We start from the raw sequence: 15,110 nt of genomic DNA on the forward strand, positions 1-15,110 counted from the left end.
AAGAACTAAATGCAGGGTGTTATCCTCAACTGAATGCTGGACTTGAGAGAGAAAAAAATGTTAAAAATGGCATGATTTGAGATAACTGGCTAAATCAGAATAAGGTCTAAAATTGAGGTAATATCATATGAATTTAAATGTTCTTGTTGAAAATTGCACTGTACTTCTGTAAGGGGATGACCTGCTTTTGGGAAAGAGATACTGAAGTGTGTGTGGAAAGAAATTGATAAAGTAAAAATGTTAAGGGTATTAAAGAGTCCTCTATACTATTTTATCATTTTTCTTTATATTTGTAATTAGTTCAAATAAGAAAAACCAAAGAGGTAGACAGGGTGGTGTGGGGAAAAGGAACTGTACTCTCAAAGTGGCAGTCGTCGGGGAGGAAACTGGAACGGTGACAAGAGGCTAACAAAAGGCCTGTACGCTGGGGGGCTGAGTAGACTTGGTCAGCTGACAGACACCTAGTTTAAAGTTAAGGGTGGAAGGCAGGAAACCGTAAATGACCTTCCTTTATAAATACCTACCTTCCGTGAGGCCCACTGTGCCAATAGGGGGGTGGCTGAAGACCACCGTGGGGATGTTGTCATAGTCTAATTTGGAATCTTCTTTGCATTCAAAAAGTCTGTGGGCAAGTTTTCGGCCAGCAGCGATGGCAACTGCAAAGGTATTTTAAAATCAGTGGTTAGTTTATTGCTCATTCTAACATAGCAGAGCTGTTCTAACATTTGCTCATCTGGCTTAACATGCTAGTTCTGACAAAGCTTTATACCAATGCTCATTATACTATCTAGTTCAGTATGATGAAGACATATCAATGCTTTAGTTAACAATTCAAAATCAAGGGCTTATTATGACCAAAAAAAAAAAAAAAAAGACACATTTACAGGTTCCCAGTCATTTGGTAGTCACCTACTTAATGAGGATATTAGTTTTGTGATACAATATTTATAGAGCAAACTATATTTGTTTTGAGCATCTTCAGCTCTACTTTATAACCATATTCAATTCACACTAATATTTTAACATCTATTTTTAAAATTATTTATTTATTTATCTATCTACCAATCTATCTATTTTTTCATTGATCTTTAGAGAGAGAGGAAGGGAGAGGGATAGAGAGTGGAACATCGACCAACTGCCTGGGCAACCTGGGCATGGAACCGACAACCATTTCCATTCTGAGGTAAGACCCAGGGCCATTTTGGAATGGCTGGTGAGGTCCCAGAGGGGGAATGGAGCGAAAGCGGATGGAGTGGTGCTAATAGATAGAAGTGGGACAAAGAGCTTGAAAAGGTGCCAGTTAGCTCAGGAAGCAGGTTGCAGTACAGATTCAGAGGATGGGGTCAGTCTTGGTTGTATCAAGACTAAATAGTCATATAAGAGTGCCACCCTAAATTACTTCTTCCCAAAGTCAACCACACACAACCCAGGTTCTCACTTTCAGCGTTCTTCAGAGGATGACTGTTATCATCAATATAAAAATGTCAGTCTTCACTAAGCATTTCTGTTTATTTTAAATATATTTTTATTGATTTCAAAGAGGAAGGGAGAGGGAGAGGGAGACAGAAACATCAATGATGACAGAGAATCATTGATTGGCTGCCTCCTGCACACCCCACACTGGGGATCAAGCCCGCAACCCAGGCATGTGCTCTGACCTGGCATCGAACCATGACTTCCTGGTTCATAGGTCGATGCTCAACCACTGAGCCATGCTGGCTGGGCTTTTAAACCAAAAATGAGTATTGTTCATAAAATGTCAGGCACCCAACCAACATCTATTTCAATACATTTTTTATCATTTTGGTCATATAACATGTCATCCTTTTGGCTTTGCTTAAGCTGATTTGACTGTGAACAGCAAAGCTGTTTTACACAAGACACAGAGCCTCCCTTACCCGAGAAAAGAAGAAACGTTACCTGGAGTAAGAAGAGCCTTTCCACACACATCCCCAACTGCGTAGATGCCTTTTACATTAGTATTCTGGAATTCATCTACGATGATGTGACCTTTGGCGTCAGTCTGAATCCCCTACAATTGCGAATACACATCATGTAAATATTTGGTCTACCTACAAAAAAATGGCAGATCAAATCTCGGATCCACCTCATTTTAGGCACCGCTTTAGCCTGAATCTCTGAGAACCACAAGATGAGAAACATCTTTGCAAACTAGAGTGCTTCGTATCTTTTGCTTAATTTAAAAAGGAAATATTTTATCTAATTTTGAGGTATTTTAACAGGTTTTGACTTTGCAATGAACAACTCACTTGGCCAGGTAAAATGAAAAGGAATCATTCAGCTAGCAGACATGTTACTTGCTCTCCCCATGGAGTCCACTTAGGACAGTGCTTTCCAACTTTCTCCCCTGCAGCACTCCTCCTGAAGTGTACTAGCTCGAACCTTAGCAGGGCTCGGCCCGAAGCAGTCATCAAAAGCAGAGCTGTTTGAAGCTTACCATTTTATCTTTAAAAATCCAAGCAAATGTTGTGTTCTACTCTAACTGTTCCTTTTAACCAATACCCTACCCCATATATTGAGTTAAATTTTTGCTCCCAAGATGTGTCATGCTCATCTTGTGGCTTTCTAGACCCCAGGTGTACCTACTCCCATGTGAAAAATAGAACAAAAGTAGGAAGTAGGTAGCTCAGTGGTTAAGAGTGTATTGCCTTTGAAGCCACATAGAGCTGAGTTCAAATCTCAGCTCTGCCATTTACTAGCTATGAGACCTTGTATAACCATCTATTTATGAACAAATATTTGAACTTCTAGTACAAATGAGGCATTAACCTAGTCACTGTGAAAACAGTGGTAACACAGACATTCTCCTGTTACGGCCATGAATTATTTTACTAACTCTGTGCTCCTGGTTTCCTCATCCTTACACCTCAAAGAGCTGGTGGCAATATTAAATTAGGTTAGTAACATGTGGACAAGACCTACACATAGGAATCATTCCATCTGCATTACAAATATAGATCTTAACATTGAATGGGATTGAAGACTTTGCCTTTTTTTTTTTTTTAAACTCAGCAAATATAGTTGAAAACTGGACCTGCCAATGCCTATATCTGTACAAAGGCAAACATCACTAGAAGGGTAAAAGGCTGAATGACCAGTCTTGTTAATATGAAAATAGTTTCAGTAAATTTCACTGAACAAGAAGATTAAAAATAAGGAAAACATCTCCCTGGATATTTTATTTTTTTATACCTTTTATAGAAATGAAAAAGGAATCTATAACAGATACTAATATTAGAAGTTAAAATATAAATATTACAAACTTCTCCAGAGGCTCCATCAAATGTATAAACCTCAAACACGTAAAATATCTGTTATTACTAGAAGAGTAGTAGTACAGCATCTCAAAGAAATCACCACCACCACCAACAGCAGCTGACGAACATTTATTGAGTTCATACGATAAGCCGGAATCTCAGCTAATTACTTGGCAGGCACTTTCCCATTTATTCTTCTCTTCAACTCCATGAGGCAAGCACTATTATTATTCCCATATTTACATGACGCAATTCAAGCTTCAGAGTGGTTATGCTGCTTGTTTATAAGGCCATGCAACTGACAAGTAAGAGAACTAAGGTTCAAAACTGGGTAAAATTCTGAGACCCACGCCCCACGCTACCCCACTAGACTTGCCTTCAAAATTTAAAAGTGCAAATAAGAATGCTACTTATAACACTGGTAGATCAGCTTCACATCTGTTTCCATCCCCAAGTGCCACAACGTCCAGACGACTTATACACCCAGCCATCAGGATTAGCGTTGCAGACCATAAGGAATAATTACAGGGCTTTAAAAGGACAAGTATCACAGTAAAAAGGAAATCTGGAGGAAAGAGGCCAGTCAGGATGCTGCTCGACAATCCAGATTAGAGGTGGCAGGGACCTGATCTAGGGTGATGACACTAAAAAAGATAATCTTTAAAGCAGCAGCAATGGGGTTTGGGGACAAACTGAATACAAGGAAGAAAGAGAAAAAGAATCCAATAGAACCCACCAAAATTTTGGGGGTCTGGGTGGGTCAGGGAGAACACAGGGCTACTCAGAGATTCAAGGATGTTTTGGGCAGATTAAATCAGCTTACCAGTTTGTTTAAATTCAGGCCCTTGGAATTTGGGTCCCGCCCAATGGCCCAGAGAAGGCAGTCAACATCTGGAATCGTGGTCATGATGGGTTTCCTACCAGGAACTGAAGTAACCATGGAGACTTCCAAGCCCGAGGAAGTCTTTTTAATTTCCTTGACCTATTGGCAAATAAATGTGTTACTTGTAGGGGAGGGAGGAAGGAAAGCAACGAGAAAATGAAAATACTTCACATTAAAAAAATCCCCACTGCACCCTACATGTGAATGTCACGTGCTGACACAGTTATTTCTGCTCCAAGGCCACCAACACCAGAACTCCCAGGACCCAAGACTGTTTCTCAGTTGCCCCAAATCATCTAGCCAACAGCCAGAAATGTCAGCTCATGTCACCCTCCTAATGCTTCAGCTTAAAAACAGAGTATCCTAAACGGTACCTTTAAAAACTGTGACAAGATCTAAACTCATAAATCTAAGCACAGATTTATGCAACTGGAGTATGGGGAAGAGGAAATGGACTATAGCACCATCACTAAGAAACGTCATATGTCATACGCTACAATCACTGCTCCTTCTGGACATTCAGAAGCAGAATTGGGGCGTTGGGACGGGGGGGGGGGGGGGGGGGCGGTCGGTAAGAATTAGGTCAGGAGAGCAGAGGCCTGCACAGTTCAGTGAAGGTTTCAGATGACTCTGATGTTGATCCCACCGCAAATCTGGGACTTTCACATTCACAAAACATAGTCCCATTTACTATTTTACTTGATGTGGCCTATGGTGAAAGGGTGAAACTATGGGGAAAATAATCACTTTTACAAGCCTAATGCTCCAGGAAAATTCTGAAATTTAGGCGAGTCCCTGAGGAGTAAAGCACTTTGTAATTCTTTCCGTCGCAAAACCCAAAATGGTGTGCTTTAAAAATAGATTCCCCAATAATATTTCCTGAAAAATAAATATACACCTGAAAAATAAGGATGTTCAGTAAGGCATCTAAGCATAAAGAATTAGTTTTAGTTCCTAAATTCAACAGCCAGATTTCTAATATTTTATACTTTGGCTTCATTAATACATTAATGAGAAATATAGCATTTTAGAATAAAGGAAAGAATTGGTAGTACTCTAGAAATTGACTAGAAGGAATCAACTGACTGGGGTACACAAGAGTTTCTATTGATAAAACTAATGGGGTGAAGCCAAAAGCACAGAGTGTGATTCATGACAGACGACTGAAGGCTGTAAGCGTGCCCTGGCTGGGTCATACCTGCGAGTGCTTCAGGACCTCTATGCCAGCATTCTCCAGCTCTTCCGTGCAGTTGGAACTGATTATTGAATCAAAACTTCTAAGTACCTGTATACACATAGAGGCAGCAGAGGGATGGTGGTAGGAAAGGTGATTAAAATTTATGCCACAAATTTGGGAGGGAAATTTCAATATCATCCCCCCCCTCTTATCTTCGTCTTTGTTTGTTTGTTTTGTTCTGCTGGTCCTCACCCAAGGATATATATTTTTCCCATTGATTTTTAGAGAGTGGAAAGGAAGGAGGGAGGGTGGGGAGAGAGAATCATCGATGTGAGAGAGACACATCTATTAATTGCCTCTTCATATTCTCAGAACCAAAGCTCATTAATCTCCCTCCCATAGCTATGGAAGCACTTTATTTTTTCTTAATTGAGTTCAGAATATCAAGTTGAGGTGGGAAGATCAGGGAACTGGTAAGCTATATCTTCGGAGGCATTTACATATTCTTTAACATTGCCGTTACAACAATATTCTCACAGCATTCACTTAATCTTTGTCAGAATGCTATCATTCGTTTAAATTAGTAGACATGCAGTGAGTGTCTATTTTTGGGATTTACTCTAAAAGGTGCTAGGAGGATATAAATATGGCTATGGACACCTTCTTCCCTTTCCAGTGGAGGAGAAAGACGTGCAACTCTTGCAAGCTAGCCTGAGGCCAACACTGTAAATCATTCATTCTATCAACACATGTTTATTAAGCTCTACTATGTGGAAAACATAAAATATCAGAATAAAAGACAGACTAAGAATTAACTTAAAGGATGTACAGATTACAGATAAGGTGGCTTATAAAAGATAGAAATTATACAGAAGAAAACAGGGAAGATTTCATGGAGAACATTGGAATTTGCATCGGATCTCAATGACTAGGGTAGGGAAAGACCCTTAAGTAGAAGAGTCCATATACAGATAAGGAGATGGGACCAGGTTACAGATGGAGAATAGCACACAGGTAGGTTTGAACAAAAGAAATCTGAAGAAATGAAGTGGGAAATAGACTAGAGAGGGTTCAACTCCTTCTGGAAAACAGGGGGTATGTCTGATGAGACTGCTTTTATGAGGGCTCAGTCTATACGCTGAGAGATGCTCAAATCTGAAAAATCACAACAGTAGGTCAATATGCCAGGAAGTATATTTATGGAGGACTTGGTGGTGATGGTGATAATGACAGAGAGGACAATGATGACCTTGGTGACAGGATGATAGGTGTCATGGAAGAGGAAAAGGATACTCAGTGGGAAAGGCAGGTTTTTGGGGGAAAATGGAAAACCCACATTTTCTTACACATTATTGGTGAAAGTCTATCCTAATTCTTCTTAAGGTATGTATGCAGCCTCAAAGATGGTATTCGTCACAGGGGAGATCATGGAATTGATAATGCAGTAGATTTAATTGTCAGCTAAACTAATTAAAGGAGGCAATGAATCTAATGAGATGTGACCAAGCCTCTTTCAAACAAAAGAAGACACAATGAAAGACTGGTAACAAGGAAACAACCTAAGGTAAGTAATTAACCTATAGAACCCGGTGACACTGGATAAATAAATGGATAGTATTAATTTAAGCAGAACTGTCAGATTTTAAAAGCATTTATCACTTATATTAATAAGCTTTAGTGTCTAATATCCCCAGAATTAAGCATTATTATCATTTGTTAATTTTCACTTAAGATGCTGAAATAGCTATTCTTTGTTTGCCCTTATGAAGTTCCATGACGATGAGAATCACACAGCCTTGAGCTAATTAGGAGCCACATGAATTCTATAGTATAACATCATTGAAACAGGAAATAGAATTGACATAATAATCTACATTTTTGCTACCGGAATTTTTGCTTTTTTTCCAAAATTCTCAATATTACTTCCAGTTGGATTTCAATGTTCATATGGGGCTTCCATGACTGCCCTAGGGAGGCTATTCTTTTAAATAATAGTTGTTACTGTCTAGCAACTTTCTCTTCCCATAGGATCCTCTTTCTTTCTCTAGATATGTCTTTGTGATAATACATATGCAACATACCCTAGGCAGAGTAAAGGTGCGGGGGGCGGGCGGGGGGGAGGTCATGAGTTATTATAGGCTACTTCTAGATTACAGTTATACTGGGACAGGGAGGAAAGGGAGAAGAGTCTGAGGCATTGGAGATGGGGAAGGGCAAGAACCCCAAGTCGACGTGGCTCTCGGCAAACAAGCCACTTTTCCAAATGCAGGAGATTAACCACCCTACTGACAGACTGCTGCAGTTTATTCGCTTATTCATGTATTAAATTCAGGCTAGCTATCCCTCTGCCTTCCTCCTTCCTTCCAATTTGCTGGATGCATTCCAGCAATGCAAAATACAACATGACCCATGAAAAACATTCAGGACGTAAATCTCCTGGGGCTTAATTATATGACAAGCATCAAAGCCAAAGAGGACGCTCCTCTGAGCACACACTGACCAGCATGGTCAGCTTCCCTCATCTCCCTCCATTTGCTCAAATAACCAAAAATTTGAATCATAGCATCTAAGTGGTCTAGAATCTGATAAATCCTATTCCAAAGGCAATAAATGACTTGCGCGAGTCACACCCTTGTTAGAGGCAGGCAGAGTCTCGGGCCAACCCTCCTATGACTGCCCCACACCATGCCTCTGGGAACTCCAATAATGCGCCACAAACCAATGGTGCTAAGTCACAAGTAATCAAAAAACAGGCAAAGCAGCACTTTATCCTCAGTGACAAACAGGGAGGCAGCATTTTAGCAGAAAAAATACTGGCCTTGCCGATACCGGTTTGGCTCAGTGGATAGAGCGTCGGCCTGCGGACTGAAGGGTCCCAGGTTCGATTCCGGTCAGGGGCATGTACCTGGGTTGCGGGCACATCCCCAGTGGGAGATGTGCAGGAGGCAGCTGATCGATGTTTCTCTCTCATCAATGTTTCTAACTCTCTATCTCTCTCCCTTCCTCTCTGTAAAAAATCAATAAAATATATTTAAAAAAAAAAAAAATACTGGCCTGGGCTTCTAGGACCTTAGTTGACTGTCAGTTTTGATATTAATTAGTACTCACAAAACCTCTCTTAGCCTTAAAATGAGGTTAGAGCAAATGACCTATGAGCTTCCTTTATTATTTGTTGTTGTCTGGTAAAAAAAAAAAAAAAGCATAACATTAAATTTACCAACATAACCATTTGTAAGCATACAGTTCCAAAGTGTTAAGTATATTCCTATTGCTGTGCTGATCTCCAGAGCTTTTTTTCTCTTGAAAAACTGAAACTCTATAGCTATTAAACAATACTCTCCATTTCCTCCTCCCTGCAGCTCCCTGACAACCACCCCTATTCTACTTTCTGTGTCTGTGAGTCTGACTACTCTAGATACCCTCACAGAAGTGAAATAATATAGTATTTGTCTTTTTGTGTCTGGTTTATTTCATTTAGCATGCTCCCAAGGCTCATCCACATTGTAACACATCAGAATGCCATGCCTTTTAAGGCTGAATAATATTCCATTATATGTATACTAGAGGCCCGGTGCACAAAATTCATGCATGAGGGCGGGGGGGGGGGGGAGGTCCCTCAGCCTGGCCTGCACCCTCTCCAATCCAGAACCCCTTGGAGGATAACCAGCAGTCAGATACCCCTCTCACAATCCGGAACCACTGACTCCTAACCGCTCATCTGCCTGCCTGTCTGACCTCCCCTCACCACTCTCCCTGCCTGCCTGATCACCTCTAACCCCTCTGCCTGCCTGCCTGATCACCTCTAACCCCTCTGCCTGCCTGCCTGCCTGATGGCCCCTAACCCATCTGCCTGCCTACCTGATTGCCCCTAACCACTCTCCCCGGTCGGCCTGATCACCCCTAACTGCTCTGCCTGCCTGATCGCCCCTAACCCCTCTGCCTGCCTGACCACCCCTAACTGCTCTCTCCTGACAGCCTAATCGCCCCTAACCACTCTGCCTGCCTGCCTGATTAACCCTAACCCCTCTCCCCTGCTAGCCTGATCGCCCCTAACTGCTCTGCCTGCCTGATCGCCCCTAACCACTCTGCCTGCCTGCCTGATTAACCCTAACCCCTCTCCCCTGCTAGCCTGATCGCCCCTAACTGCTCTGCCTGCCTGCCTGATCGCCCCTAATCGCCTCTGTCTCAGCCCTGCCACTGTGGCTTTGTCCGGAAGGACGTCCGAAAGACGTCAGGTCTATCTGGTCTAATTAGCGTATTACCCTTTTATTAGTATAGGTACCACTTTGTATTTATCCATTCATCCACCAATGGACACTTGGGTTGCTTCTACCCCTTGGCTATTGCAAATAATGCTGCCATGAATATCTGTGTGTAAATATTTTTGATATTTTTCCTTTTAATGCAAAGAACTTAGTTGACTGTTAAAAATCCAATAGTACCTGATCGTATAAAATTGGTTTCCAGAATAAGAAATTAAACTGATCCTGTGTGTTTCCTTCTGAAGGCATTTGATACTATCTAGTACCTCATGATAAAAATACCAGCCAATTTGATAGAATCGAAATCATTATTATCAACTAGCAGCTGGGAGCTGGGAAGGACATAAGGCCTAATTCAATTGGCTTCTATGCAGCCCCACATGGAACAAAGCAGCCAACCTCCATAGGCTTTGCACCCTAGTTTTTAATGACAACATAAGAGAAAATTCTCACTGTAGGTTTTGTAAAAGGTTAACATCAAGGAAGGAGAAGGTAGAAGGACGGAACTTACCTTATCGTGTCGTATCATGAGTGATGTCTTGGAGCCCAGGGCAGAGAGGATCCCCGCTATCTCCACGGCGATGTATCCTGCACCGACAATGACGCTGCGGCTGAAGTGAAAGCACAGGGTCGAGATTTTAAAATAAACTTGTTTTTGAATAATTTTAGGTTTACAGAAAAGTTGAAAAGCTAGTACAGAGATGTCCTGTATACTCCTGCCCAGTTTTTCTCAAAACTGGTATCTTACGTAACCATGGCACGGTTGTCAAAACTAAGACATTGACAATGGTACAATCTGAATGAATTCATTTAAATTCATTTATTGCTAGCAATGCAAGTTTAAGAAATGATTTTAAAATGTTTAATGCCAAACAAAAAATAATAAAGTAAAATGTTTAATGCACATTTATATAATCCAATGGCTCTGAGAGCGAGTCCAGGTTGAATTATATCATCCAACAAACAAGACGAGTCATGACCATACGTGTCACATCATTCAACCCTAAAACCAAACAGTACAGGGTGGGTCATGAGGGGAAAAAGGCGGCTCTGTAACCCGTTTCCATGCTCCACAGACAGCAAGTCTAAAGAGGCTGTTTGCTTGTCTCAAAGTCAAAAGATTGCCTGGTCTGCGTATCTCAACAGGACAACTTCACGGCAGCCTGGAACGGCAAAGAAACCCTCTGGTCCCACATTCACTGTGGCTCCAGGTGATTTAAGGTAAAGGTGCGGGCATGACTTGTTAGTCACCCCCGCCCCCCTCCGTGAAGGCCTTTAGAAAAGCACAGGATTAAGACCTCAGACTGGATTGGCAGCACCCGCTCTGGGAGCAGCCGAGTTGAGCTGCTGAGTCAGGAGTGGGTGTTACTTGGAAGGAGATAAAGTCCCTGCACTAAAGGGTCCCTTCTCCGGTGCCTGAGTGTTGCCTCTTTTCATGAGTGGAGGGAGGATCCCTCTAACTTAGCAAGTCTGCCACTGGGGGCTTCTGCAAATTAGAGAAAATATCTTCCTCCTTATATTTTTCCTCTCCGTGTATCTGAACCCATGACAGACATTTACTAAGGTTATTTGGGCCAACACAAAGAAAGCGCAATTTCAGAAAATCTATTTTCGTCAGACCGACAGAGCCTCCATTTGTGCACCAGCTGCTCTGAACACCAGAAGCAGGTATTTGAGACACATTAGCGACTGATGCTGTATCAGGCTGAAGCCAGAAGACAGTTTCAGGGCTTTACTATCCTTCAGAACCATCCTGTGCTTGACTCTGGTCCTTAAATTTCTGCAATGGATTCTGACCAAAGGCAGGAAAGACCTGAGTTACTTAATGAGGGGTCCGAGCGAATGAGATACCCATTGTCATAAAAAGAGAAGACAGGAGAAGAGAGCCAGGAAAGCCAGTGTTTAAGGCTGGGGGTGGAGGGGGCGGGTGTCAGAGGAGAGCCTGAGGGAGCATGAACGCCGAGGTCAGGAGGGACACCAGCTTACCCGGGCAATTCTTCCAGCTGAAAGAATCCATCACTGGTTATTCCCAAGCTGGCACCTAGGACAGTGAAATATGGGTCACACAGACTGAGCCTTCTCTTGGAAAATAATCACAACATCTTACACAAGAACCGACACTCTCCTAGCCATCATGCTCTCTATTTTGACAAGTTTTTAAAAGTCCTCACTTGGGAAGCTGCCGACCAAGTCTTCCCCTGGTAGCCATTTTTACAAAAATATATTATTTTATTGATTTTTTACAGAGAGGAAGGGAGAGGGACAGAGAGCCAGAAACATCCATGAGAAAGAAAGATCCATCAGCTGCCTCCTGCACACACCCCCCACTGGGGATGTGCCCGCAACCAAGGTATATGCCCTTGACCGGAATCGAACCTGGGACTCTTCAGTCCACAGGCCGACGCTCTAGCCACTGAGCCAAACCGGTCAGGGCCCTGGCAGACATTTTTTCCCCTCTCTCTAGAAATAAGAGCAGTGATGACCAAATAACTATGAAATTTCCCTGTGAAACAAACATTTGCTCAGCTCTTAAGAGTAGACTCTGCTGGCTCTGCTTCACTCTCCCACCCTCCGATCAACTCCCCCTGGCTGTTACTCACAAGCATTTGCCTCTGGGAGACTCACCCGGAACCTGGCTCTCCAGGGGATGCGAGGGCACGCCACCTGTTGCAATCAGGATGTGAGGGGCGGTGTACTTTTCCCCACCGACCTCTACGGTGGGCCTGGGGTCCCCGGTGAACGCTGCGTAGCCAGTGACGATTTCTATTTTGGCCTGGAGAGGAACCGTGACATGAGAATGTTCGCAAGCTAAAACAAAAACATCTGCTGCCCTGATAAGAGCTTTCCCTTTCTCCACGGAGGATTCTGAATTTGGGTTCGCTGAGGCCAAGACAACTTTCAATGTTCAAGTTTCTACAGAACTTCTGTTTAACGGATGCTTGGGTAAGGGGATGGCCATTTGATGCTGGAATTGTACAAGTAAGAAGAAATAAAGGTGCTGTGTTTGGCCAGAGACCAAAAAGAATATGCAAGTCACCCCCACAAGGAAAAAGATATTTTTGTCTCGAAAACTTGAGGGGGAAAGTCTCACTTGCAATGGAAACACCAAGAAGAATGATGTTGTCAGAGGAGGAACAGAGGGCTAAGAGAGAAAAAAGGATAGAGGCAATGTTAGCAGAGGCAAAAGAGAAATACTCAGGCCGAGGCAGGAAAATGCGATGTTTCAGGTTTTCTTAAACAAAATGGGGAGAATACCGCCAATTTACATGACAATGAAGGTCCAGGCTAGAGATGCTGAGAAGGCAAACCCTCACTTGCTCATACTGTGCCAGGGCCTCCATTTGGGGAGCCTCCATTTGGGGATTGGAGATTGCCAGCAAGCTTCTGCCAGCTATGATGCATGTATTGGCATGCAAATGTGGGCAGTTACAAGGATAATGGCATTATGCAAACAGGATTACAGAAGAGAATGTTGGAACATTTTAGAACATGCTTGGTTCTTAATTGAGTTATTGCCTCTTTTGCAATCACCCCTCCAGGCCTGCTCTGCACGTGCCCTGCTTAATCAGGATGAATCAAGATCAATGCCAAAAGCCGCAAACCTCCACAAAATCCTTCCTACAGGAGGTAATAATTTCTTAGGTGGTGCTAGCCAAAAAGGGGTATGAATCAAGTGGCAATAATCTAGACCAGTGATGGCGAACCTATGACATGCGTGTCAGAGGTGACACGCGAACTCATTTTTTTTGGTTGATTTTTCTTTGTTAAATGGCATTTAAATATATAAAATAAATATCAAAAATGTAAGTCTTTGTTTTACTATGGTTGCAAAGATCAAAAAATTTCTATATGTGACACGGCACCAGAGTTAAGTTAGGGTTTTTCAAAATGCGGACACGCCAAGCTCAAAAGGTTCGCCATCACTGATCTAGACAATAGTTTGGAGGAAGAACTGAAATTTTTACTTTCATTTCCTAGGGTATTTGACAGAAAGTTTCCTTTCCTATTCAGAATTCCTTTCCCATAACGTCAGGGTAAGTTATACGGCACACCAAGGTTTGTGAGTATTAAAAAATGCTGTTTCTTGAGTGATTTTTCTATCACTTTTGCACTTTAGCTAGCTCCACTTTTTAATAAAATCTGATGTGGGTGTTTTAGTATAACAACTGTTATCTCAACTCATGTCTAATAGACTTAAAATGTCTTGTCATCAGTGCCTAGGGGACTGAAGGCCCCAAATATTTTCCCTTGAATTGGGGATTAAGGTCAGAAAGTATCATCCAAAAAGAAACCCAATGAATGATATGAATCAATATAAAAATGTCTGAGGTTAGCCATCTGTAGAAGTAACTCACACTAAAATTGGCTTATCAACAATCTGCTAATGAGATTACAGTGGCCTGAATATCATCAAGAATCTTCTGATCTAGCCTGGCCCGTGTGGCTCAGCAGTTGAGTGTTGACCCGAGAACCAAGATGTTTGGGGTCAGGGCACATGCCCTTGTTGTGGGCTCAATCCCTCAATAGGGGGTGTGCAGGAGGCAGCCGATCGGTCATGTTCCTCTCTCATTGATGTTTCTATCTCTCTATCTTTCTCCCTTCCTCTCGCTCTAAAAATCAATAAAAAACATATTTTTTAAAAAAAGAATCCTCTGATCTAAATATAACCTGTTACACTCAAATCTTAGAAACCGCAAAGTGAGAGCAAAAAGGCAAATGAAGGGTGATGAGATATATGCCGTCAAGAAAGAGTCGATGATGCAAAATTTGTCAATGTCCCTGACACAGTCCCAGTGGGAGAGGGATGATATCTAAGCACTAAGATGGGAAAAGCCTCAGGATAGCCAAGGACAACAGGTATTTGCTAAAGGCAAACCTGTCTTTGCCCAATTTCCTTGATGAGATTTCATTCACAGAAAAAGAAACCTTCTGAACCATACCTTGGACTACTGAGTCGATTTAGCCACCAAGGATGAGGATGCTCTGAGCAAATAACAATGGCACGTTTCCATCCACATCATGCTCCTGATTTTAATTAATAAACGGGCATATTCAGTCTCTGATGGGCTTGGCTTCTGGAACAAACTGGAGAGCCAGGTCTACTCGAGATACAGCCATCAGGTGAGACCTGGTCTCCCCACTGTGACACGCCTCTCTGTAGAAAAGGGACTGGCCTACCCAGGGAGAGGCTCTCTCTGACAGGTCCACCTCAGAATCGTTAATCATAAGAGAAGTAACAGAAACAATGAGAGACGGGCCATGGCTATGCTTTAGTCTGGCCGGACCTGTTAGCATACTCAAGCAACAAACCGCAACTTCTCAAAGCTCCAAGCCCAGCATACTCACCTTGGTTAGATTATTTTCATAGATGGTGTTCAGGCGGCTCACATAGGCATCCCGTTTTTCCTTTATCACCCTGCAGTGAAACCTGAGTCAGTGCTGAGAAAGAGGATTCTCCTCCTTCAGTTAGTAACTAGGGCATCTGTCCCTGAATCACACACCCTCAGCAC

General features: G+C 42.4%; 1 protein-coding gene across 1 annotated transcript in view; it reads right to left on the reverse strand.

Annotated features, from left to right (window-relative positions):
- GSR (glutathione-disulfide reductase) overlaps nt 1-15,110 on the reverse strand; it is a 36,215-nt gene that overhangs the window by 3,246 nt on the left and 17,859 nt on the right. The window contains exons 4-11 of the mRNA XM_081083439.1: nt 14,947-15,016; nt 12,226-12,373; nt 11,587-11,641; nt 10,112-10,211; nt 5,360-5,446; nt 4,102-4,260; nt 1,921-2,032; nt 525-656 (exon numbers count right to left, since the gene is read on the reverse strand). Coding sequence (XP_080939565.1) covers nt 525-656; nt 1,921-2,032; nt 4,102-4,260; nt 5,360-5,446; nt 10,112-10,211; nt 11,587-11,641; nt 12,226-12,373; nt 14,947-15,016 — 863 coding nt within the window. The remainder of the gene's footprint in view (nt 1-524; nt 657-1,920; nt 2,033-4,101; nt 4,261-5,359; nt 5,447-10,111; nt 10,212-11,586; nt 11,642-12,225; nt 12,374-14,946; nt 15,017-15,110) is intronic.

Source organism: Myotis nattereri (genome assembly GCF_964212035.1).
Source record: "Myotis nattereri genome assembly, chromosome: 2".
Classification (NCBI taxonomy): Eukaryota; Metazoa; Chordata; class Mammalia; order Chiroptera; family Vespertilionidae; genus Myotis; species Myotis nattereri.